Source organism: Phalangium opilio, unplaced genomic scaffold (assembly GCF_054372755.1).
Source record: "Phalangium opilio isolate 3A_F unplaced genomic scaffold, DU_Popi_V2 ptg000009l_1, whole genome shotgun sequence".
In the NCBI taxonomy this organism is placed as follows: Eukaryota; Metazoa; Arthropoda; class Arachnida; order Opiliones; family Phalangiidae; genus Phalangium; species Phalangium opilio.
The window spans coordinates 1,789,727-1,816,753 of NW_028324146.1; the positions used below are offsets into that span (position 1 = coordinate 1,789,727).

Here is a 27,027-nt window from a genome sequence, read left to right on the forward strand (position 1 = left end):
TTAGTCAATTCTCGAGTCGTTCTCGAACTAGCTCTGAGTAGGAATCTAGCATTACGAAGCATAGGTAGTGTCATACTTATGGAACATACCTTGTAAACTTATGTTAGTAGGTGACAAGATAATATTTTTACAATACGCCCTAACTTGGTAAATAGTGGAAAGAAATGTAAAATAGTTGTTTTTCAGAATAATTGCTGTTCGTTTCAGCATCCTAGTTTAATATATTCTATAGACGGGTCATACAGAATAAAGCATTCGAGTCATTTTATCAGTTATAAAAACATTTATTAAGAGAACTTATAAACCAAAAATAATATTATCGAATTAAGAAAAAAAACCAAATCTAAAAAAACTATAATGAATACGTATTTCCAATTTCAGAGGTTTACGAAAACTGAAATCTTTTTCCACCGCCAGCAGAATTTCTATGAACGTAAACACGCTCGGAATAGAGGGCTACTTCCCTGGCCAAGGCTTGTTCGTGTCTTTGCGCAATATCCTTGAATATACCTCCGAATTTCGGTAGATCGTAAAGCATGTTGACGTGGACGTCAATTTCCTGGGCCGTGACATCCTTACGTTCCCTTTCAAGACGGCTAACTTCTCTGGCATAACCATTTACGGCCTTATCGAGCTCGTCCAAGAAATTAGCACTTCTACGGTCGTAGCCCAAAGCTTGTGTCTTGCATGTTTCGCGATCAATAAGGGCCAAAAGATATTTCATTATGAAATCAGACTCTTGCGTCAAGGAATTCTGGGCAATGAAATGAGTGAACGTGGCGCTGGCTTTCAGGACGTAATCCAACTCTTTCGTGTAACATTTTCTCTCCTCTTCTAACTTGTACTTTATCTCTTCGGCTTCTTCTTGTCGAGTCTTCCAGTTTGAAAGTTTAGTATTGGCAGTGCTATCCATTTTCTTAGTGTAGGTCTTCCGCATTTGATAGTATATGTGCATGTGGTTTTTCCATGAGCAGCCACATCTATATGTACAATTAGAATGAGCTGCAATAACCTTAGAAAACTTAAATAAAACTAACACTTATCGTCGAACCTTTCCTAGATAGTCAAACAAACACATAAAGGGAAACACAAGATAAAGATTGTAACAGGATAATACAACTCTATGGAAGCCATTGGCCTGAACCGCTATTGCACTCCTGTATAAAATTTGTAGATTTCTCGAAAATCCTTCTTATAAAACTATTTTGCCAATGGACAGACAGAGCCCCGAGAAAAAAGACCAACTCGCGGGCCCCCTCACGACAGCCCTACACGCGTCCCGGGCCCCTAGAAGGTGCGGACTCCAGGGAAACTGACCGAATTGCCCCTAAACTCACGACGGCACTGTCAACAGAAACGCAATCATCAAAAGTAGTTTTAAACATGGGCGACCAAAGTAGACTAAAAGCGATTGTAGATAAGAGAAAAGGGTTCGTGCAGAACTATTGTCTGAACATATGTTATTGCAAGGTTACCTCCCAGTTTTTGGAGACTTATTCTGTCAATTCTGCAGAGAGAATGTCAACTACAAACAAAATATTTTAGAACAGCGCCCAGGGAAATGCATCTATTTATTCTTTAAACGGTATTTACGAGAGGAATTTCTGTGGGCACTGCCATAACCGTCGGCGGCCTTAAGTTAGTGGCTGACACTCTCCATCGTCGAACGCGCTCCGTAGCCTTGACAGACCAACTCTCCGAAAAGGGGCCAGTAACCTCGTAAGTCCCTATTTTGTATTAGAATTAAATGTCATTCTTACTCTGCACATACGCCATTTTTAAAGACAAGGCATTGCAATAGCTGCTCGTTTTCCACAACGTCGGGGGTGGTACCACTTAACTGGCAAGGGTTATGGCATATAGCAAAATTTGCCACGCCATCCGTATCGGTCATGCAACGTTCGGACCCGCATACTGTTCTCGGCTTATTAAAATACTCAACTTCCGTGTCCACGACCGGCACGAATAGATGCTGTTGAATCTTCTCAATTCTATTTTGACCAGCGCTTAAAGCCTCAATCTGTTTATTGATATAAAATAGATTCTCGTTTATTATCATTATAATGTCGCCAAGAGGTTGGGCCAGCGAGACAATCAGACGTCTGGCACCATTGATGGATAACGTCTCTTTAACCGAGTGCGGTTTTAGTTGGGCGATTCTTGTCAGTAAACGTTCGCACTCCTTGGCGGATTTTTTCCAGCTAGTGGTATATTCCTTCAAGTCCTCTTGGGTGAATTTTACATTGTTGTGGGAAGCCACCAGAAACCGGAAGGAATCATTGTCCATACAATAAATGGTTTCCTGGTTCAAGGGTATGTTAACATCTCTCAGTTCGGATAAGAGTTTCTTCAGTGGACGGAAAGTGTCTCCGGGTCGGTAAAAGGTGCTTTTCGAGTTGGTAAAAACAAAATTGATATTCTCGCTGGCACTTTTATGCAAGTGTTTTAGTAGTTCTTGGATGCAGAAACGGAAGAAAATGTTTAGCCGGGAATTGTTGGGTTTCATGAGAAGTAGAATTCCATGGATATTAGAGAAGTTGGAGATGAAACTCAATATGTTGACGAAGTTCTTTGCGTCTTGGTCAATGCCTTTGTTGTAAAAATAAAAGAAGGATAAAAAAGCTTGTTATAGTAAAGAAATATAGCATGGTAATTAAGTCTACGCAGTATATCCTTGAAACATTGCCTTAAAAGCATACAAAAAACGCCTTTGTTTTATTACTAAACTCCACGTCTCACTGTAGGAGTCCAAGCATCACTAGAACGTTCTCCTACACGAGTTTTATTGCTTTTCGATGACATGTTCTGTGAATTAAGGCTAAAGAGCGCCGTGTACTGATAGGAAATGCTTTCCAGTAACAAAAGCGCCGCTAAATCCCGTCAAGGCAAAGATAAACTCGTACGAAAAACAATACTAACCTTTAGTGTCACCAATACCGGGCGTGTCAATCAGCTTCACCATCTTTTCTCCGCAAGGAAACGAGTAACATTTGCAAGTTTGAGTTTTGGACGCTCCTTCCTCCTCGGACTCATTGACATCCGTTTCACCAAACTTGACAGTTATTTCGTCATAGTTCTCATCGGAAAGAGTAAAGGACGAAGGTATCAATCCAATTAATTCTGAGCGTTCAGCTTCATCCAAGGTATCGTACGTCAAGTAATTGGCGAAGGCGTTGATGAAGGTTGTTTTTCCTACGCCTGTCTCGCCGAGGATAAGAATATTCAATTCTTCCCGATTTCCAAGCTTCTCCAACATGGCCAAAACGTCATCCTCTCTGGGGAACGTGAAGAATTCTTCACCGTGTGTAACGTGACTACACTTGAAGGTGAAGGAAAAGGCGGAAGCCCTGCCGCAGTTGACGCAATAGATGTACTGATTCAATCCGTATCGTAGCTCGGAATTGCAGACATCGCACGTCCAGACGTGAACCCCGTTTTGTCTGCATGATCCATAAAGATGTGAAGGACACATCATTTTCAGCACAGGAAAGTTGTCTATTTCTTCAGCCTGTTCGGCGGTCTCTTCGTAATCTTGGTTTCGTTTCACAGTACAAATTATATTTGAATCGTTAACTTCATCTTCGGGAAGGTGTTCGCGGCAATTCTCATTTTCAAATAGTAAAATATATTTGGTTTCTTCTGAAACTTTAGGGCTCGTACTTTCGATAGGCTTACGACGACTTTCGTTTTCTGGCTTTTCTATTGGTTGCTTCTTCGTCTTTTTACGTTGGGATTTTTTTCGTCTATTTTTAGTTGTTTTATTTAACTCCTCCATGCTTTCTTCAGTGATGGTTTTATTTGGAATATTTTCGGTGTTACTCGTACTTTGCTCATAACATTCATTCGTCGGGTTCTGTGTATCTTCAACTATGTTTTCGGTTTCCTTTGGCATGTCGGTTTTGTTTTCGGGGCTAGAAATATTTGAGTCGGTGTTAGCAGATATTTTATCAGGTTCCATTCGTTCTTCTGTCTTGGGTTTGGACGATATATCGTCGTGGGGTACATCGTCAATTACGGCATTGTCTTCAGCTGGACTTCGATTTGAATCATCATCAGAACTGCATGGTTTGATAAATTCGTCTTCTATCGACGCTTCATCTTTCAAAAACGCTTCATTCAAACCAACATCTTCCGAGTTGTGTATGATTTTTGAAGAATGAGAGCTTAAATTTCCTTCGTTATCCGCATCATTTGCATCCTTACAGCTTTGACCATCACTTTCGCTGGAACTTGACTCCGATCTAGTGTCGTCTTCAACGTCAGTTTCTTTGTATTTTTCTTCACTCTGCTTTCTTTTGTCATAGGACAAGGTTATTTTCAAGTTTAAATTCTTATTATCAGAAATACAGTGATGAGAGTGATCATTGGTATCGAATTCCGTCGCATTACCAGAGTTCAATCGATGGTGCGTTTCGTTGTTCATTACGTCCTCAGCTTCCATGTTCAACACTGTATCTCTTTGACGACTTGGTTTTTGTTCAAGATCATTTTCATCAAAGTGTGGACTCAATTTGGAAAGATGACCTTTTTCTGCAGCTGAACCATCTCTGAAATTCGTTCTTGGTTGAGGTGAAGAAATCAATTCGTATTCAATTCTCGAGGCCTTGGTTTTCAGAGTGTATTCAGACAGATCAGATTGCAATGTATCATCCCTATTTTCTAAACAATTCTCCGAAACCTTTTTTCCAAAGATGAAGTGAAATATACCCACAGTATTTCCAGATATCATTCCCAAACTTAGAAAACGTCCCACACTTTTCAACATGGATGTCTCACATTCCATTACGTATGTTTTAGTCTCATATTTGCCCAACTGTTTTATCATTTCAAAAATCCTCAAGAAGAAATTGTAATTGTTTTTCCATTCGGGGGAATTAAATATACCCGCAGACTTTGGGTAATATTGAAAGACATAAATTTCGGAATTACGTTTGACGATGGACTTCAATTCATTATCTTTGGTAATAATACCGCATTGTCGAAGCTTCAGTTCAGTCAGGTATTTATGAGCATGTACAACATCGGAGTACTTCCTTATGACGTCGTTTAAGGTTTCGTCGGAGAATATCTTTGTAATATCCGTTACCTTTTGTCGGTATAGCCCAAATCCAACCATCTTATTCGTTCGATGTTTCCGAACGACGAATTTCAGTTCCTTCATCTGCCTCTTAACTTTCACCTCGCTGTCCTTAATCAATTTTTTAATTTCGCTAGTCTGGCTGGTATTGAGACGAACGATACTTTCCACATTTTTATCGTGATTTTGATAGAAATCCATCAAGTTGCATTTCGCCTGGTTAATTTTGCCAAAGTGTTCCTCGATTAGCAACAATTCTTCTAAGAGTATGGGATGAAACGACTCGCGCTTATCCAGGTTATAGACTGAAATCTTATTGACCGGGTACAGTTTTAGCAACAGAGGACGATCGTCAGTTTCAGAAAGGTTAGTAAAGATTTCCGGTAACTTCTCAACGAACTGGTTCCAGGACTCGTAAGAAAACTTCGAAACAAGTCCGCTAACTTCCGTTTTAATTGTCAGGTGACTGTATTTATCGATGAGAAGATTTGACGTATCGATTTCATTCGTATTCAACATATGGCTAACGTCAGCCATGACGCCAGTTAGTTCACGTTCAACTCTCTTCAACTCGCTTTCAAAAGGTACGGGACAATCAAAAGACAGTATCAGACATTTTCCGTAAGTTACGCCGTATACTAAGTGCGTTGATTTCGTCACAAATCCTGATCTGGCCTTCATTATTAAGTTGTCCTTATTGAGAACTTCGATTGAGTCCAGCGTACTCTCCGATCCATATTGCGTGTGAATTAATGTGCCTCTCAAGTGGCGATTAGTACTTTTGTTCCACTTAATCAACTGATCGTATTCGAGCGGTAACTCTTCGTGCAAACCCAGTTGAATTCCCAGCCTTTGATCCAAGGGTATTTGAAGTGCCTTCAACCGTTTCGAAAACATGTCGTCCAAGGTGAAACTGGTTTTCGCTTCATTCGTTTCGTGCACGATTTTGATGTGCTCTTTAATTTTTCCAGGTTCTTTGAATAAAGAAACGCAATGGTTTCGTTCTTTATTGTAGATGAAGGTGTCATCCTCAATGTTGTACAGGTCGCCGATATTGGCCGTCCGACCCAAAGCGACCCTTTCGACGAGGTTGGATTCCGATTTCGGCATGATAACGGAAAGTACTGTGATAATATAAAAATGTTTTCTATCAAGAATAGCCATAAAACTTAATCACAACTATACAAAAGGCGGATTATTTTAATGGGCCTATAATTTTTGCTCGTTCAATGTGATAACAATCAAACGTGTTAGTTTTATCAAGATTCAAGAGTAAATAAACAGCATTGAATATATAGTGTGAATTAAAGAGGCTAGAGAAATTTCCTCCCCATTTTCTTAACTTCAACTTAGGATTGCCAGTTATTTGCGAGATCATCACAGGTTTCGATCTGAATGATGTGAATCAAACAGAACTACAAGCTTTTCAGTCTGTTGTAGATAACGGTTGAATTGCACTCACAAATGACTGGCAACACTTGTGCGCACACTATCTATATACTTAAAAAGCTTTATCAGTTATTATTTAAAATTTCCCTATAACCGTTTAAAATTTTATTTAAGTAGGCACAATAAAGAGAAAAACAATTACGTATGGGAAAATACATATTTTAATTGTATTAATTTGGAATTTACTGATTTAAAGTACTTAATATACAGTGTGGACGAGATCATACCAACACCTTCCTTTGTGGACAACCCCCAAAATGGCCAACGGATGACGTCATATACAAAATTATAAAGGGTTTACATAAATAAATGTTTGTAATTCATGTTTTATTTTAGGCAAGTGACAAGGTACAAAAGGAATATTGGAGAAAATGCCTGAATGCAACAAAATGTTTTAAAGCACAGTTCTACGATTAGTCTTAGAACTTGGGCCTCAAATTACAACCTCTACTCTGTTTGGTAAACCCCAAAAAGTAAATGTTCAATAAGACTAGTCTACCATTGTGGTGGAGGCACTCTTAAAGACGACTGTCCGTGTCTTTCAATACATTTACAAACACTAAACTCAGGACGCATGTAGTCCAAGTAAATGTCTTCAGTGATTTTCTCATCGAGAAGAAGGGTCCGATAATCGAATATTTACGATGAGGTTGTAAGGTCCAAGTTTTAAGACTATAACTGTGCTTTAAAACATTTTGTTTCATTCAGGCATGTTCTCCAATATTATTTTGGTACCCTGTCACTCCATACCATAAAACATGAATTCCAAACATTTATTTACACCCATCCATTGGCAGTGTTGGGGGTTGTCCATAAAGGAAGGTGTTGGTCTGATCTCGACCAAACTGTGTATATTTTTTTGTTGGTTACATCTTAAATTTATTCATCTTATTAACATACTACCCAAGCTACCCGGTGAGAGTTTTAAGGGACTACAGAAACCGGGAAGAGTTTCTTATCACGGAACAGTCTTATGAAGTATACGCATGATAATATTTTAATATAAATTTCAAACTCAATAAAACGATACTTTATTAGGGGTTATTCATAAAACTAAAATTTTATGGAGGAGGTTCTTAACAAGGATAATGGCTAGGGGTACGCCTCTATTCCAACCTTGAGGAACTCAACGAAACCACTTCTAATGAACCTTCTCTTAGTGTTACCAATAGCCGATTAGTCTTCATACATAAAGTCCGTGAACCTAACGTTTCCATAGCTTTAGGCTTTAGCCATGGATTTTATGACATTCCCGAAGTATAAACTAAGTAGACGACCAAAAACGCGGCTAACCAATCATAAGCCTCTAACCGTACATAACCTCTTTAAAGCCAGACCAATCGGAGACGGGCCAGACGGCTCCAATACTATTTTCTTGCAACGGACCTCGAGTCGACGATCGACTTAACGGCCAAGCTCGGAAGGCAAATTTGCGCTATCGTTCGGTAGTCGGTTATAAAATATTCAACGTTTTAAAGCTCAAGTTACGAAAAATTTCGAGTCATTCCATAATAATTAGGCCTAAATATTACTATTTTTTTTTTTTTCAATTTAAACGGGAAAATGGCTCAACGAATAATATCAGACTAAAAAACTACACTAAGCCTTGTCTAGGTATCAGTGGCTGACAGTGGTCGGCATTTAAGGGGAAATGAGGGGAGGAATTGTACAGCCAAGCTTGGTGAAACCCAGAAAATGTCCGCCTCACTCCCCAATAATTTTTGGAATTGCAAATAGTTTTATCTAAGGATTATTTTAGAGACACTACTCGGTCTTTATAGGAGTTCTCGAATTTATGGACCAGAGAGGGCGGAAGGAGCCGCGTTACCGAATTATTTTCCTCGGCTTGTGGGGAGGAGTCTTTCTTAGGATCGAGCGTCGTGTACGCTCATGGTACGCACTTGTGTGAAACCTAATCGGCTTTTGGTGTTACTGATATCAACCACGCTTTTTGGTCATATTAGAAAATTAACGTATAGTGACTGTGCGTACATAAAGAAGAAACAAACAGCTTTCTCAGATATAAGCTTCATTCAAATAATTTAGTGAATAGAAAATAATAACCCACCTTTAACTTGGCCTTGAGCTTGATTTCGTGAAGATATACCGTCAATGGCAAACCAGTTTTCTGTTGGCAAAAATTTAATTATAATAAACTCTGCATCCCTCACTGTGTGAAATAATACTAATTATGTTATCAACGATTACAATGTCTTACCGCATTTGATTGTTATTTTTTTTTATTTTCGTTTGTAGGTTTTTTATCACGTCAGAGTGTGCTCTGACCAAGTAGGGCAATAAGCCGGTCATTCACGTCATACAACTCAATAGAGCTATCTCAGAAGCTTTAGTGTGACGTCACCCTTGCTATTTGCTCATAGAACCAAAGTGGTACCAAACACGGCCGCCCACTGCCAAAGCTAAGCCCGTGACGTTTTACCAAGGAACTGACGTCACAACTGAGATAGCTCTATATTGCGTTTTACCTACAGGAATGATTTTTGTAAATGTAACGTTAAATCTACGCTTATTTCGAAACTCTGTCTATAACCTACTCCCACCTGTCACTGACTTGAAATTTAACGATATTTTCGTAATTAAGGTTTTTTAATTTCAAACCTCTTTGCATACTCGCATTTATTTGTGCGCGTTATGCTGGAATAATCGATAAAGCATATCTGCTGATACGATTAGGAAGAGGGCGTTTTACTAAACTAAGTAATGAATAGTTTTATTTTATTTATAGTTTTACGTATCAATATCTAGATAAACTCCACGAGAATTATCTTTTTTTCTCTACTTAATTTTGCGAGGCTATCGGCCAAACGTGATCCTCCCCCTTTTAAGCCTACCGTTTACATAAATAATTACAAAAGTATATGAATGCATGTATTTTTTATTGAAGAAATACGTAATAAACAAAGAAAATATTCACGAAGAAGAACATTAACCATTTTTATCTTAAAAATGACATATTAAGCTTCGTCTTAAGGATGAGTCTCTTACGTGCAGGACTCTTTATCAATCTTCAGTGGCGTTAAAATGAAAGCGCTTGTTTCGACGTGCCTTGCAATTGCCACCACTCTTGGGCACGTAAACACGCTCCGAGTACAGAGCAACTTCTCTTGACAAAGCCTCCTCGTGCTTCTCCGCGATGCTTTTGAAACTCGATCCGAATTTTTCCAAACTGTACAGCCTACTAGCGTGGACCTCAATTTCTTGGGCAGTTACTTCCATACCCTCACGGTTCAAACGGTCAAGTTCTTTCGAGTACCCTGCGACAGCCTTTTGAAGCTCTCGTATCAAACCTGATGTTTCAGAACACGATCCGCCTTTCAAGTTTTGCTTGCGTTTCTCAATTTCGATTAAAGCTTCCAGGTAATTCTTGATAAAATCAGATTGTTGGGTTAAGGAGTTTTTCATCAAAAAGTAGGTAAAGATAGCGCTAGCCTTGGTGACATAATCGAGTTCGTCCAAAAACTCTTTGCGGCGCAGTTCCAGTTCCAACTTTGTCTCTTCGGCTTTCTCTTGCCTAGCCTTCCAGTTTTGAATACCGCTGGCAGCCGTGTTGTCCATTTTCTTAACGTTAATTTTCTTCATCTCGTAAAGAACTCGCATATGTCCTTTCCACGAACAACCACATGAGTGGCAACATCCTGTAGAATCGTTAATTACGGCGCATTTCTTCAGCTGCTCGTTATTAACAATGTCCGGTGTTATCTCTGTTAAATAACAAGGGTCATGGCAAATTGGGTATTCTCCGTTTTCAGTTATCTTGGAACAAGATGTCGCCTTACAGATGGTTCTGGGATTGGGATAGTGCGAAAATTTGACTTCCACAGCAGGGACGAAAAGACAATTTCTAAGCTTTTCTATATTGTTTTGACTTGCCGCTAGCGTTTTCATTTGCTCGTTCAAGAAATACAAGTTTTCTTGGATGACCATTATGATGTCGCCGAGTGGTTGCGCCAATAAAACGATTAGTCTCCTAGCTCCATTGATAGATAATGTATCTTTAACGGAATGCGGTTTTAGTTGGGCTACTCTTTTCAGCAAACGTTCACATTCTTTAGCCGATTTGGCCCAACTGGTCGTATACTCCTTCAAGTCATTTTCGGTGAATTTGACGTTGTTGTGGGAAGCGACGAGAAATCGAAAGGAATCGTTGTCCAAGCAGTAAATGGTGTCAGCGTTTAGGGGAATAGTGATATCTTGAAGTTCGGATAAGAGTTTCTTCAGTGGACGGAAAGTGTCACCTGGTCGATAAAAGGTGCTTTTCGAGTTGGTGAAAACAAAATTGATATTCTCACTGGCACTTTTATGCAAGTGTTTCAGTAGTTCCTGGATGCAGAAACGAAAGAAAATATTAAGTCGATCGTTGTTCGGTTTCATGAGAAGTAGGATTCCGTGAATATTCGAGAAATTGGAGATGAAACTCAATATGTTGACGAAGTTCTTAGCGTCTTGGTCAATGCCTAAATTGAGAAAAAGAAACCATTAGGCTTTATAATTAGAACCGTAAGTTAATCACCATTAATCTCAAAGACTTTACTATGACAAAGCACATGGATAACAAGTGACGAAAAAAAAAACTAATCCTTTATACCACAGAAACCAGACTACTTTGGCGTTTTGTAAACGTTAGCACTATGTTGCATGAAGACTTATGGTCATAAACTTATTCGGAAAAATTATAATGAAATTAAAACTAACCCTTTGTGTCGCCAATGCCAGGCGTGTCGATCAGCTTGACCATTTTATCTCCGCAAGGGAATGAATAGCATTTGCAAGCTTGGGTCTTGGACGCCCCTTCCTCTTCTGACTCATTGGAATCTGCTACGCCGAATTTGATGGTAATTTCCTCGTAATTTTCATCAGACAGAGTGAATGTCGATGGAATCAGTCCAATCAACTCTGAGTTTTCGGCTTCACTCAGAGTATCGTATGTAAGGTAATTGGCAAAGGCGTTGATGAAGGTGGTCTTTCCCACACCAGTCTCTCCAAGAATAAGGATATTCAGTTCATCTCGATCCCGTAGTTTTTCCAAAATTCCCAATAACTCATCTTCATTGGGAAAAGCAAAGAATTCATCACCATGGGTCACGTGACTGCATTTGAACGAGAGAACGTTGGCACGTGTTTTGCCGCATTGAACGCAGTATATATAGGTATCCAAACCATAGAGTAAGTGTGTTTGACAATTGTTGCAAACCCATTCGTGAATTTCACGTAGTTTACAATTTCCATACAAATACGCTGGGCATTTCATTCTCAATACAGGAAATTGTTGAAGTTCTTCTTCAGATAGTGGGGGTGTCTTTTCAAAGTCCGTTCCGCTATTGGCCAGACAAGTGATGTCAGTTTCGTCTGGAAATACAGCATCGACTGCTTCGGTGATGTCAGTTTCTTGGTCTTGAAATAAGTCTGTGAGAAATTGTAGCTGTTCGCATTTAACTTGGTCCTTGATGTAGATTGAGGGTTCTTCAGCTTCTGTTTTGTCTTTGGATTTGCCATTCTTTTGTTTATTTTTGGATTTTTTCCCATTTCTTCCTCCGTCGTAGGGATGGGCTGCTTCATCAGTGCTCGATCGTTTCTGGCTTGGCTTTGACGTACCGTTGTTATAGTTATTTTGACAGAAATCGTTTTCACGATCTTTGTCCGTGGCCGTCACCTGCGATGCATAATTTTTCATGGCGTCTTTCTCAGATTCATCGTTGTTGTGGCTAGGTTCGGCAGAAGCTAAACTCCTATGTATCGAAAGTTGCGAATTTTCAATTTCGCATTCATTGGCTTTTGAGTTTCGTTTGGTAGCATCAGTGCAACCAATTATCGGAGGTCGACCTCTACCTTGACCCCTACCCATGGGACCGACTTTCTTTGATCCATTTCCGGATTCGTTGGTTTTTGGGTTACATTTGATGATATCGTTAGGATCTTCAACAAGGTTTCGTACATCGTTGATATGGTCGTTATCTTTGGCCGTGATTTTCCCACGTTCATTTTGAATTATTTGACTCCTGGTTTCTTGAACTTCAGATGAGAATAAGTCCGACTTGATCGTACTTTTTGACGCGAATAAGTTCGAAGTTACTGCAACTTCTCTATTTGGAATACCGGCTATAACGCCTCTGCCTAATCCACTCAATTTTTTAGGACATCCATATTGCGTAGACTGGTTCTGCATTCGATTCAAAGGGTCGTAATCTTTCGAGGAGGCCATTGCTGAATGCTGTCCCTCTTCCCTTGAAATGCTGCTCGTTTCGTCATCACAACTCGGATCATTATTACCAGAGGATGTGTCGGAATTATCTGACCCCTTAACGTTATACTCTGGACAACCGACTCTATGGACAGCTTTTGATGGACGACTAACACTTCCCCCAAAGACTTTCAAATTGTGTCTGAGTTCCTCAGCAGTCAGTTCAGCATTGCCAAATTCTCCATCTAAGGTTATGGTGGGCTTCCTGTTTCCAGCTTCACTGGAGGCGATTTGTTGAGAGTCTGGCTGCAAAACTACAAGATTGGTACTGCTCCTTACTTGATCTCCAGCTTCGGTTTTTTTGGCATACGGACTTTCAGTTAGTGAATGAGTGTAACTCTCTTGAACAGAAACCACAGTTGGATCATTTCTCAATGCTTGGGCGTAAGTGATTTGCTTTGAAACCGTGATCACGTCGCAGTTTTCTATCATATTTTGCAAATCATTTGTTTGGACGTCAGTATCGTGCTTGGCTTCTTGATGTGGGTTTGCTAATGATTCAGCCATATTGTTCAGTAATATGTAATCGGGCGATTCAACACAGTTATTTGATTTTTCTTTTCCACAATAATAATGAGAGACGTAAGCGTTTGAAGGATTGGAGAACAAAATTGTCCCAACAAATCTATTAAAACGTCCTGGATTTTCATGTTCCATAAGGTAGAATTCATATTTCTGGGTGGATTTTTTCATTACGTTTATGAAAAATTGGTAATTTTTTATCCAAATTGCCGATTTAAATAAGTCCCTATGTTTGGGGTAGTAATTGAACACCAAAATTTCGAACGAACTGTCTACTGTCTCCTGGAGCTTGGATTGTGGGTGGATGATTCTACACCCCCTTGCCTTCATTTCGGCAATTACTGCGTGAGCCGCAACGCTGTTTTCAAACTTGGACAGTTCTTTCATTATTTTTGATTCGTTTATCAAATACTTTGAAAATATAGGATATATAGTTTCGTTTTTGGAACGAGTACTTTCTATAATAAACCGAAACTGCGCGATTTGTTCCTTCCAATGTAAATCAATTTTTTCTCTAATCTCCAACAATTTGTTGATATCGTTAGGTTTTGGACGAGTAATACTCTCTGGATTAGCACGAACATCATTGTAGAAGTCCATAAAGGCGCATTTAGCGCTATTAATACCTTGAAAATGGTCCTCAATTTCCAAGAAATTACCTTTCCCTATTTCAGTAAATGATTTCTCAACTGGCTCAATCGGGTGTAGTTTTATTATGATGGGTTGGTCCTTGTTGGCCGAAATGCCTTTAAGCCATTCCGGGAACTTGTCGCAGAAGACATCCCAAGTTTCGTAAGCTTGCTTAACATAGCCATGAGCTTCTGCTTCTAGATCAAAGTGACGATGTTTGCGAAAAATATCTCTTAAGGCATCAGGGTTGGTAAAATTACTCCGTACTTCCGAAATGAAATCCTTAAGTTCGGTTTTAACTACTTCAGTTTCAAATGATGACAAAACTCTACGATGAAATGTCAGGATTAGCTGATACCCACGTGTTATTCCGCTCACTACGTGGGTAGCCTTCGAATATCTACTGCTTCTCGTTTTCAATACATTGGCTGCGTCTAGAGCTCGCGAAGTATCCAGTTCTTCCGTAGTTGTGTATATTGTGTGGATTAAAGTTCCAGTTATAATTCTGTGGGTAGTTTTCTTCCACCTGATTAACTCATCATAATTTCTTTCAAGTTTTTCGTGAACTCCAAACATCAGTCCGAGTTTTTGGTCCAAAGGGATGTTTAGTCCATCGAGTCTTCCAGAAAATGAATCTTCGACTGAAAACGTATTACAGGTGGTTTTCATGTCTGGGGAATGACGTGCGAATTCCAACGTATTTTGGGGGTCTCTGAAGAACGAGGTGTTCAGTAATTGATCGTTTATGACATCATAGTGTTGACCCAAGGAAGCCGGTCGTCCAAGAGCGGCTCTTTCTGAGGATGTTGGCTTTCCTCTAGCCGCCATATTAATTATGTTCTGAAATTTAAAATAAAGTACACATTACCTTCGTGGATCACTACTACACAAATGATTCTTTATACCTTAAAAATTAGCGAGAATCGATCATAAATTTTTTTTTTTTTTTTTTGGAGGTTTCAATGCGAAGTGGGTCAGAGGACCGCGGCAAGGATGTGATTATTCAGGTTCCATTATGTGTGTAAGCAGGGGAAGGAAATGAGGTTTACTTGGGAGGTGACGGACGGGGTGTGGGGGTCAAGTCACCTCCGGCGGACACGGGGCAGTCGGCACCTATAGGGTAGGATCGCCGACATGTGTCTTATTCCCTCAAACTTTGCCGCCCAGAAGCTAGGCTTACAGGAGTGCGCCACACTCCCGGCTCGATCATAAATTCGTAAAGCTTAACTGCGCACGCACATGCACCCTCTTGTTAAATTTTTTTAAAAACACATTTGACCGCGCGAAGTATGCGTTGACAGAAGTTCATTAAATTAGCCTAGGAAGTAACCAAAACCGGGGTTTGGGACTCCCCTCTCTTGTGTAGCAATACTGAAAAAGGGCGATACTTTCGCCACCTCGCGATAACTTTTCTCAGATCTCCGGTTTAGGTGCGACTTGCACGCCAAAATTTGCCCTACTGGAAGAGAAACAGCTATTGGCTGAAAATGAAATCTGGATCTCTAAAGGCTTCGGAAAACACCCACTTCCACTGTAAAACCGAGCCCTCTCTAGCATAGAATCGGGGGAAGGGATGGGGCTGTGAATTTGGGAACAGTCAAGGTCATTCGGTTTTCTTCGTGATTTTTCATAAAAGTATTGAAAAAAAATTTAACGACCGCGGTCATTAGATTTTTTATTTGTTTTATAAAGCAAACGTGCTATATTGCGATATCTACCCCGTTTACCGGTCCCTTTAGAGACCCAGCGTTCGTGGGCTAAAGAAGTCACGCCCCGCTCATGTGAAGAAGGACTTCCAAGAGAGGAGCTCGAGATTTCTAACAGCGTTAGGAAAGGGGGAAAAACTAAACCCCATCCATGGAGTTAAAAGGAGTTCTTACCCAAGCAGAGACGTACGCTATACCAGCTATTGTAATTGTTTACTTCCTAGGCTAATTTAATGGACTTCTGGTAATAGTATTATAGAAAAACAAGTCGAGAATTATAACCTATTTTTTAATAGGACGCTGAACGGTTTAATTTAATATTGCTCCATGGCGGTAGATTGCTAGCAGCCGATGGAAAACGGTATTTGGGGAAAGATGTTGTATGCCAGACCACAATTTCCGCAGCAATCTCAACGGAAGAATCGTTAAAAATAGACACAAGTGTGGCGTACTCCTGTAAGCTAAGCTACTGAGCGACAAAGTACGAGGGAATATGACACATCGGCGTTCCTACTCTACAGGTGCTGATTGTCCAGTGTCCGCCGGATATAACTTGACCCCAACATCCCTTCCGTCACCTCCCTAGTGTAAACCTAAACTACTTCCCTGATTAATCGCATCCCCAGCATACTCAGTCCCCCCCCCTACCGAAAAAATGGTAGGTCATCTCTTGTGATATTTTTCAAGAAAGTTTGCAACGGAAATAAATTAGAACATATTAAGCTTTAATAATGCTCTATAAAGAAACATGCAGACGTTTACAAAGTTTATAAAAATACCAAAGATGATTTGTCAAATCTAAAACACTTAAAAAGAGATATTTGAAAAATAAGAGGAAAAATGACTCCAGGAATGTTGAACAGAGTCTACAACCACAACTTCTGAAGAGCATTGAAAGCCTTTCCCATAAATGACTCTTGTCCTCTTCGTCTCCTTGAACCAGTCTGATTGTAGCGAGCCGGTTGATAGACGTGCTCGGAATAATTGGTGTGTTCCATGGCACGGCCTTGCTCAAAGACGTCGACCATTTTCTTGATAGCATCTCCGTTGATTTCTAAAGCGTACAGTTCCTTGACGCTTTTATCAATATCATTTATGGTAACGGAATGAAGCTGTTCGATGGTACCATCGGTGGACGCTAAATTGATACTGTCCTCCAGCACTCGAACCTCGGCTTCATAGGATTGCTTCATTTTCGTCAGTTCATCGACTAACGCCTTAAAGATGGAAAATACATATGAACAACGTAACATCAACTCTTAAGAAGACTACTAAAATTTTAAAACGTCGCTATTACCTTTCTTTCAGTATCTTGGATGCTCTTTTGTTCTTCGACGGTTATCAAATATTCCAGGTAATCTTTGAGAGCATCATTATACGGTGTTATGGCGTTATTTTTCAAGAAGCTGGCAAACTTGGCGCTGGTTCTCATGATTATCTTCTGCTCTTCTTGCAACTTCAAGCTTCTATTTTCCAAATCGTCGATAACCTTTTGCACGCTCTGTTGACGTTTCTCTTTGTTGTCAATTTCATCCTGAACACTGGTGTCCAATTTCTCGGTGTAGACCTGCTTGTTCTCGTAGTAGATGTGCATGTGTTTCTCATAATGACAGCCACACCAGCGGCAGTTGTCACGACCCCCCATGGCGGCGCAACCCTTTAGCGCCGGGTTGTTTACGAGTTCGGGTGTGACATTGGAAAGGTAGCAATGATCGTGGCAAACTTGCTTGTAGTCAATTTTCTGAATACCATCAATAGTGTGCAGTTCGTAGCATTCTGGGGCAGCGCATACGGTTCTGGGGTAACTAAAGGCCACTGGTTCCAAGTTCACGACTGGTACGTAAAGATTCTTCTTCAATTGTACAATGTCGTCACCAGCCCTTTGTATTTTAGCTTTCTGGTCTTGTACCATTGAAATATTCAACTGAATATTTTGAGTAATATCTCCCAATGGTTTTGACAAAGCCACAATTAATCTTCTGGCTTCATTGAGGGATATGGTATCTCGAACCGAGTGTGGTTGCAGCCCGGCGATGTGTTTCATCAATCTTTCGCATTCCGATACGGATCTTTCCCAACTGGATGAAAAGTTCTCTCGATAATCTTCGTCAAATTCGACATCATTTTTCAAGGCCACCAAGAATCGATAAGCCTCGTTATCGAGACAGTAAATTCTCTTGTGATTCAAAGGAATTTCTACGAAAGGTTCTTTGTCTTTAATTTCTTTCAATAGCTTCTTGAGTGGAGGAAGCGTGTCTCCAGGACGGTAGAAAGTGCTTCTAGCGTTGGTAAAAACGAAAACTATATTTTCGCTGGCACTTTTATGCAAATGGCAAAGCAGTTCTTGAATGCAGAATCGAAAGAAGATTGACAGTCGGGAGTTATTGGGCTTTAGCAACATAAGGATTCCGTGAATACTGGAGTAATGAGAGATGAACTGCAGAATGTTATCAAAGTTCTTGGCATCTTGCTTGATACCCCTGGTATCTCCGATTCCGGGCGTATCGACGATTCTGACAATTCGGTTTATGGAAGGAAAACTGTAGCATTTGCAAGACTGCGTCTTACTGGCCCCAGTTTCTTCGGCCTCGTTTTCATCATGTCCCACTTGAATTGTCTTTTCTTCGTAGTACTTATCGGTCACGGTAAAAGACGAGGCAATTAGACTGATCAAATCAGAGGCCTCGGCTTCGGCCATAGTTTCGAATGTCAGATAATTTGCCATAGCGTTGATGAAAGTTGACTTGCCAACTCCAGTTTCACCCAGTACCAAGATGTTCAATTCCTCTCTTGGTTTAAGCTGATTCAAGCGTTTAAGGCATTCTTTCCGGTTGAATGTGTAGTAATCTCCTCGGTGAGTTTTGCTGTCGCATTTAAACGAGCAACTGGTGACTGGACCTACACCACATCCGCAATAAAAACTTTCGTCGAAATCAAATTCAAGAGGTTTGACGCAATTTTCGCATGTCCAGATCTGAACTTCAGTGGCCTTGCATTTTCCCTGTAACGTACCAGGGCAGATTATTTTAGCCACTGCGCTAGTTGTTGGCTTGATATTTTTATAATCTTCATCAAAGTGTATGACCCATCGGCATGACGATGGAGGTGCGGATTCAGATTCAGAAGATGAACTTGACGAACTTGAAGAACTATCAACATCATCATAGGGTACGGTAGTGGCGAAGCTTTGGTCTTCTTCATTAATACCCGATTGATTCGGCTTGCAAAAACCAACGAATTCGCCATTCTGATATCTTTCAATGACGCATGTGTTTGATGAACTTGCTGTATCTTCATCATCAGTTTCAAATAATGAGTTGAAATTGTTGGTTTGCTCCTCTATTTTCTCAAAGACGATAAAGTTAACGGTAGCTTCATTTGACATGGTAACGAACGATGCCAAATCTTCATCCCTAGCTTTAGACTGAGACTCCTGAAATCTTTCTTTCACTTCCTTCATCAGGGTCAAGAAATAGCCGTACTTCACGTCAAATTCGCGTTTACGCTCCTTTCTAAACGTGCTGTCGAACTTCAGAACATAGACTTCGTTGTAAGCTTGGATATTTTCACGAAGTTTACGTTCTTGCTTCAGGTAGACGATTCCATTTAAAGATAACTCATTGAGCCATTTCAGAGCATTTGCTTCGGACGCGAATTGCTGTAGTATTGTATTAATTCTAACAACATTAAACTTGGAGTCGACGAATGAAAACTCCGCGTTGGGATCCTTTACACGGCGCTCCATTAACCACTTCTTGAAGTGATCCACTTTCTTGCGCCAGTCAATCGTAAGACCTTTTCTGAAAGTAGTTATCTCCCTGAGAACACTATCAGACATTACGAGGGATCCGTGCTTGCTGACGAGGTTGAAGAAATCCTCGAAAATCTTCAAGTTGCTACGGAATCCGAAAAGTTTGAACAAGGCCACCTTGCAGACTGGGTAAAATTGCAATTTGGCGCCTTCGAGATCAATTAAGTTATGAAGCGGTAATAATAATAAGGTAATTGGTATGCCCCGCCCATTTCCAAACTCTAAGTAATCCGAGGCTTCTTGGAAATACATCAGGGATTCTTTTAATGAGATGTTTAAAACCTCTTTTTCCAGTTCTACGTCGCTGTACATTGTAGCTTTCAAGCATTCGATATCAGTCAGATTATTATCAATGAAATTGGCGGCATCGTCCTTTTCAACCGCTTCTTTGAATTGGTCAATGACGTTTTCAAGCGTAAGAGCGTGGCTATCACATTCCCTCTGAGACCAAACGCCATTGTAAGAGGCCACAACATCAGCTCCATAGATAATACCACAGACCAAATGAGTTGCACCATTGGCCAAGATTGTGGCCGAATTTTCATGGATTTTCTCTAAAAACATAATTACACATTTCTCCTTTTAAAATATACCATGCAACATTCGAAACTTGTATTATTAAGTCATAAGCTTATATATCTTAAGTAAAGCAATAAAGTACTGTCTATTGGAACACGCAAAAAGCACAAGCCAAAATAAGAACGGTATATCTTATTGCGGAAGGGAGACAAATAACAAAAGAACTTTGACATTTGAAACGTTTGATGAGAACTAGCAACATGGCGCAAGGTACCTGGTTACCAACCGTCGTCTGTTTATAGGGAGCTTTCATTTGGGGAGGAGCTAACATTCGTGAGGTAATTACACGGCTATACTGGTGGGTTGTATGCGAGGGGGAAGCAGAAACCTACCAATATGGCTGCCAGAACAGCAGGAAGACTAAGGAGGGAGTAACGTACTACTCAGCCAACTGAAAGTTCTCTATAGTTACTCTGCAATTGCAATTTTGTCTATCGCAGTGTGCAAAATAGTATATGGTACTTGCAGGGAAATTACGCAAATTCTGCAACTGCCTCCCTTCGCTAGTACTTAATTATGCTTGAATTTTTACCTTTCAATTTGGGGTCGGATAACTTCAAGTGCCGAGTTTCAGTACGAACGCTGTATTTCACGAACGCATTGAACGTATTGGGTTTAACATCTTCATGAAGTACAGCTCCAGATCCGGTTGCAACTTGCAAACCAGCCACGATACTCGCTTGTTGATCAGGTTGCAAGTTGAAAAATTCGTAGATGTTAAACTGCGGATGATCACGAGCGTAGAGCAAGTGGCATTTCTTGGCAGTTTCAAATTCGGTGACGGTAACACCGGGCCAACTCTCCTCGTCGTAGATACGGGTTTCCAGAAGACTTTCGGATCTCGCATCGTATAGTTGTCCGATATTGGCGTCCCGTCCCAAAGCCAATCGACTATTCACTTTTAGTGACATGCTTATTTTTACGTAGTAGTCTGAAAATAAATGGATTGAAATTATACTGGCTAGCTTTGACCCGCAAATAATTATTTACAAAAGGTTATCGGATCTACGCACCTAGAAATACAGAAACTTTCATCGGGTTGAATCCACTAATTTGGTTACTAACTGACTGACTATCCGAAACGTTTCTACACTGATTCAACATTTTTAGCTGGGTTAATACTACTCGTTAAGCCGCCAGACATTAAAATCTCTCATGGTTTTGTTACTTTTAAATTTTCGCGCCCGATCTTTTGAAAGCGCTGACGTAAAAGAAAACGGGGAGAGACGTTCCACACAGAACAGTCTCAGATAGGTACTTAAAAGTTCCACGCGCTTATGGTATATGCCTGTAAAGTGAACGGGTTCCATCGTTTAGTAATATAATTTTGGGAACTTTTCAGACTGACAGGGTTTCAGATTCGTCAAACAAATCTTTTTTCAGTTATAATGAAGAAAACCAGAACTCATTATTTCTATGTACCAAGCCACTGCGAGATTTACGTAACTTTTGGGATTGTGAAGTTTTATCTAAGTCACTCTGATGAACTGAGAGTGTTAAACTTACATAACATAAACTATTAACTTTATTAAATTAATAGTTTACTAGCGCCAGAATATATTCAATATATTCTGGCGCTAGTAAGATCCATTTAAAAACGAGAACAGACGACATTTACAGTGGACATGTTCAGTCCACTGAGGGTAAACGAATGGTGCTCCAATAAGGGTGTTCTTTGGGCGATTTCGAGTCAAAAATGTTCTATGACTTTCTGCCCCAATGGCCACCGCAATAAAGTTATAATCGGAGTATTTTACAGATTACCCCTTAAATTTAAGTAATAAACTGAACTACAATGCTAATTAAATGAAAACTGGTCAGAGTTTATAATAAATTTCGAATCCTTTATTCCAAGGTCGTGCCAGTTTTGGATAAATTTTATTTTCAACACGCGTCGTTCTAAACCTATACCATTTCATTTAATGCTATAGTTTGTAATTAGTATTGTCAGAAGTCTATTAAATTAGCCTAGGAAGTAAACAATTACAATAGCAGGCATAGCGTTCGTCTCTGCTGGGGTAAGAACTGCTTTTAACTCCATGTTGACTGTTCCCAAATTCATAGCCCCACCCCTTCCCCCGATTCTGTGCTAGAGAGGGCTCGGTTTGACAGTGGGGGGGGGGGGTTCCGAAGCCTTTAGAGATCCACCGTTCATTTTCAGCCAATAGCTGTTTCTCTCTCAGTAGGGCAAATTTTGGCGTACGAGTCGCACCTAAACCAGAGATCTGAGAAAAGATATCGCGAGGTGGCAAATGTGTCGCCTTCTTCAGTATTGCTACACAAGAGAGGGGAGTCCTAAACCCCCGGTTTTGGTTACTTCCTAGGCAAATTAAATGGACTTCTGGTTCTACGGAAAGGGAAATCCGGGAGATTGTGGCATAGAAATGCTAAGCAGACTGTTAACCATTCGTGCCTCTTTATATCCGGTGTTGCAGTTTTAAGGTTGCTTAACGTCTCTATTGCTTGCTCATGGGAACTGATAAGTATCACAGGGGGAGGAGACGAATATTTAAAATTTGTCAAGCCTGTGCTCCAAAGCAAGGAGGATATATAAAAGGGGAGACTCGTTCTGGAAAGAGAGGAAGTAAAGAAACGAGGCAGGTACCGCGTACAGCGGCGCGCAACTTCGATAGGTTTACGAAGAAAAACGAATGGCCTTGAGTGTTCCCAAATTCACAGCCCCATCCCTTCCCCCGATTCTATGCTAGAGAGGACTCGGTTTGTACAGTGGAAGGCGAGCGTTTTCCGGTCCCTTTAGAGATCCAGCGTTCATGTGGAAACTAGGGATATTCATAATTATAAACAAGCTGGAGCAAGGAGGCTTGAACGCAGGCTATCTTGACGCGAGTCAGGGAGAAAATTTAAATTCCTTATAGGAAAAATAGGATTTTTTCACGGAATTATAGGATTTCATAGGAGAAAAAATGTAGTGTTATACGAAAATATAGTTCTAAAATGCTCATTTCTAATACAATTTTTGGGCTTAAACTATGTAGAAAAATCTCAAAAAAAATTGGATTTTACTTTGAAAATTCAGATAAACTTAATTAAAATATAATATGAAGAATCCTGAGCGAGCCTTTGAAGCAATTTCGGTGTCTATTCAAATGTCATTTCGATAAAAACAGCTAATTTTGATAAACTTGATGCTTGAACTATACGAAAAGTTCGACTAAGTCAAAAATATAGGATATTATAGGACTTTCATGAAATTATAGGATAATATAGGACTGGTTCAAAAATATAGGATTTTATAGGAATTATAGGACCGCTGGGCTCCCTGCGTGAGGGGGTAACTGTAGATATTACCAGAAGTAAATAGGTAATGGTATGGGGCTATTATTTTGAACACTGGACTCGAACTAAAATTAGCCTTTTTAAATAAATAAATAATATAAAAAACATCCCCTCAGGTTCAGGTCGCTTTCTATCCCTGATCAGTCACGCACGCCCTTTCCCTTTCACCTTGGGGATGAAAAAAAAATCCCCATTTTCAAAGGTGCGAGATCAGGTTCTTCTCACCTTATGTTCAATACATTAAAGCCTTCATGACAGTTATTTCTTTCGGCCTTACTTTAGCGTTAAATAATAGTAAATCGTTAGCTGAATTCCGGTACAGGGATGGTTTATAGAAGGAAAGTTTAGGTCAGTGGTCCTCCCCCTTAAAGGAATTTCTAGGTAAAGAGGTACAAAACCTCTCTCAAGGTCAAGTATATTTGGAAGAAAGAAAAAAAAAAGAAAATCTTCTTTGGTGGCTAGTGAATAGATTTTTGGGCGATAACAGGACAAGAGCTGAGCAGCGAATAAAAAGGCGTCCTACCCACCCACATTTTATACGGGCAAAGCTGACCTATTCACTGGTAAAAATAGTTTTGAAACTATTCCGGGCGAACGGGGTGAGCGAATGTCCAAAACTATGTCACACTAGGCGAACGGGAACGGAGGGGCGAACCATAGATAATATACACAAGGATCGGAAGGTATGCCTTCCGTAGTGTATCTCTCTTTGCCGCGCCTGTGCGGGGGGGCCGCACGCCAAACTTCTGCAGTTGACTTCCGCTTCTGCGCAGACGAGGTCTGCCTGCTCGTTTTTCGTGCATGACTCGCCGTACGCATGCGCTGGTTTCCGGAAGTAGAACCTACCCAGTTTGTACAAAGCGCGGCAAGCTCTCCCCCGACCTTCTGATCCTGGTGTTTATTATCTATGGGCGAACTGTTCGCTCTTCCGTTCGCCAGGTGCGAACCAGGCCTTAAATTTCGGAGAAATTGCCCCTCAATTCGCCTAGTGTGACGGCTCTTCGCCCCTTCATTCGCTTGGATCTATTCGCATTCTTATTCGCGCCTTCTGTTCGCTCCTCAGTTCACCAGGTGTGAACCAGGCTTAAGGCGTGGTATACCTATTTCACAAGTACAAAACAGAATCTTTACTCTCGTACTTGGCCCCAGGTGTGGCCTGTCAAAATGATTCTCAATTCTTCAACTACTCACACAATACAGAAAATAAAATTTAGGTATTTATTGGGCTATGTAAACGTTACTTTAAGGGGTCATTAGTAAAACACTGCGGTCATAACTTGTTCACGGTGGACTTAATATCCCCCCTACCAGGCGCGTACAGTATCCCCTCTTACAAAAGCGCGCCTAGAGGGAGGGATACACAGTCTACTCCCCCCTCTACCGACACTGCTCTATGGTATGACGTTTGCATAGTAGAACTGACATTACTCTATAATAACATTAATAGTTATTTCGTAACGTTTTAGCTTTATGATTAACCCCTACTTAAGATTGATAATCGTTTTATTGAAATAAAAAGTTGTAAAAAATTATTTAAACATGTTCTGGGTTTAAAGTCCCTTAAATGACCCTTGAACGCGAGATGGCTTAGCTAATTTTCAATATTATATTAATAAGTAAATAAATTTTGTTGTTTATAACCTGATTAAGTTTACCGAAGCTGTTAAGTGTTAAGGCTGTAAGACAAAGCCACCGAACTATAAATCTCACTAGATAATTCTTTGGCATTAAAGCGGCTTAAATAAAACTAAAACTAAATGGTTACATTGTACAAGCCTACCGATTTGTTCCAGGAATTTGTTTCTAGTAGTTCAAAGATGATCTTCAAAAGCTTTAAAATCAGTTGATGAATCCTGGGTTAAATTCACAATAACGCGAACTAAAACTTATTGACACTGGATCAATTTTGATTTATATCCGATGTTTATTTGAGCGGGAAAATATCGCGACTGGCGCGCTTCCCTCCTGGCTCTAACACTTCAGTGACTTTACCAAAGGAAGCCTATTGTAAGGCTCGTAGTTTACAATCAGAATCTCGCACAAAAGAATCTACCATGTAGTGGGTGATTTGATTTTGAGACAAACATGTTTTTTAAGTAGCCGAAATATTTTTTAATGGGTAGATTAAATTTCCGTTCAAATATTTTTAATAGCCAGTATTTATTTTTTTAAACAACCCAGAATGTCGAACAATTACGTTAAAATTAAAACAGAAAATATTTCCATTTTCTTTATCTTACACGCCCTTGCGCCTTCAAACCAAAACCAAAACTAAAGTGGCATTAGCCAAAGCTTACCTTTTCCTTGATTCTTTCAGTGATTGCTTGTTCCAAAAATAACCTTCGTAGTTGATATTCGAATCCAATCCGTCAAACTCTACAACTTAATCTCAAACAAAAACTAAAATCAATCACTATTTAAAATAACTTCCGAATTCTATTAAAGAGCGAACAGTGCGTCCGACTCATTCCTAGTCTACTGAATTTCTGATTGGCATAAAAAGTCCTTCGCACGTGCATTTGTACTGGCTCACTAGCAAACAGGAGCGGAAATAAGCCACTAACCCCTAACTTACTATACACGCCGAGCGAGGCGCCGCGTTCGCCATCTAGCGGATTTTAGAAGAACAAATTGGTGGGGGAAATGACCGCGTCCTTAAATATAGTTGTTGTGCAGTTAGTTGTGGGAATGACGTAGCGTTCGGAAAAAAACACATCGGTAGCGGTAACGGCTTTTTCCGATTTCCAGTTACTGAACGTAGCCTGTTACTGATATTCCCCAGAAGGGGTGAAATTTTACCAGTTTTCGAAGTTCAATTAGGTAAATTTATAAAGTAGGAGGAGCTATTTGAAAAATATAACAAATCGTCACGAGTGCCGTTTCTAGTCTGTAGAAATGACGCTCGCACTCAGAATGCACGTGAGGATATTTGTTTTCATGTTATAGGATAGTTTGAAAACAAATTTCCTCACGGGCATTCTTTATCCATGGCTTAACAATAAGTCACGAGACTCACGTCATGCGTCACGTAAAAAATCGCGGTGCGCATGCCTGAAAATCCGGAAGTAGCGTCATAACGTGATGACGATTTCTTATTTTCCAACGAGTTCAGCAAGACCAAATACTTTATATCCATAGTTTACAGACTAGGAGGATTCATACCACTTACACAAGGAGCCCTGGCTTTAGAGTCAGCCCTCCTTAAGTAACACCTGAAGCTTGGCCTCAATGTGTAAATGGTATGAATCCTCCTAGTCTGTAAACTATGTATAATCACCAATTTGTTGCATTAAAGAAATTAATGGATTAACGCGCTTATAGAGAAAAAATAAGTTTTTAGACTTTATCTAATCCCAACACCCAAATTCCCAAATTTGGACATTGTTTAAAATGGATCTCTAAAGTCCTTTCCTACTTTCCTAAAGCATGAATTGAACATATTAGAAATTTATAGTACACTGTTCAAGGCTTATTTCCAACCTGGGTTTCCATAATTAATTTAGTTATTATCGATTTAAATAAACATAATATATAAAGACAGATAATCATATTAACGAGATTTTTATGAAACAATCTCTAATTAGAGATTATTTTGAATAAAAAAAGTGCAAAACAAGGAAAGTTAAACTTACTATTAACAAACTTGTACCGATCTAAAACTTCTTTGATACGTATTATATTATTTCAACCTTGAGTT

General features: G+C 39.9%; 1 protein-coding gene across 9 annotated transcripts; it reads right to left on the bottom strand.

Moving 5' to 3' along the window:
- Positions 1–52: 52 nt before the first annotated feature.
- On the bottom strand, positions 53–27,027 carry LOC149713075 (uncharacterized). Of its 9 annotated transcripts, none has more exons than XM_089845492.1 (5): positions 26,963–27,027; positions 8,595–8,654; positions 2,920–6,201; positions 1,761–2,589; positions 53–980 (listed from the first exon to the last, which is right to left on the bottom strand). In XM_089845492.1, exons 3-5 carry the CDS (start codon positions 6,185–6,187, stop codon positions 386–388), a joined length of 4,692 nt encoding a protein of 1,563 aa, XP_089701618.1. In that variant the 5' UTR covers positions 6,188–6,201; positions 8,595–8,654; positions 26,963–27,027; the 3' UTR covers positions 53–385. The 9 variants fall into 9 exon arrangements, with proteins under 9 accessions (XP_089701618.1, XP_089701610.1, XP_089701601.1 ...); XM_089845484.1 differs by lacking the exon at positions 26,963–27,027 and adding an exon at positions 25,628–26,033; XM_089845475.1 differs by lacking the exons at positions 53–980; positions 1,761–2,589; positions 2,920–6,201; positions 8,595–8,654; positions 26,963–27,027 and adding exons at positions 9,407–11,001; positions 11,240–13,873; positions 13,967–14,777; positions 25,628–26,012.

Bases quoted from the DNA above. Each gene is read 5' to 3' on its own strand.
- LOC149713075 (XM_089845452.1), bottom strand. From the start codon at position 14,765: ATGGCGGCTAGAGGAAAGCCAACATCCTCAGAAAGAGCCGCTCTTGGA. The intron at 11,002-11,239 runs GTTAGTTTTAAT...TTCTCAATTTAG, and splicing joins TGGCATTGGCGACACAAAGG to GCATTGACCAAGACGCTAAG.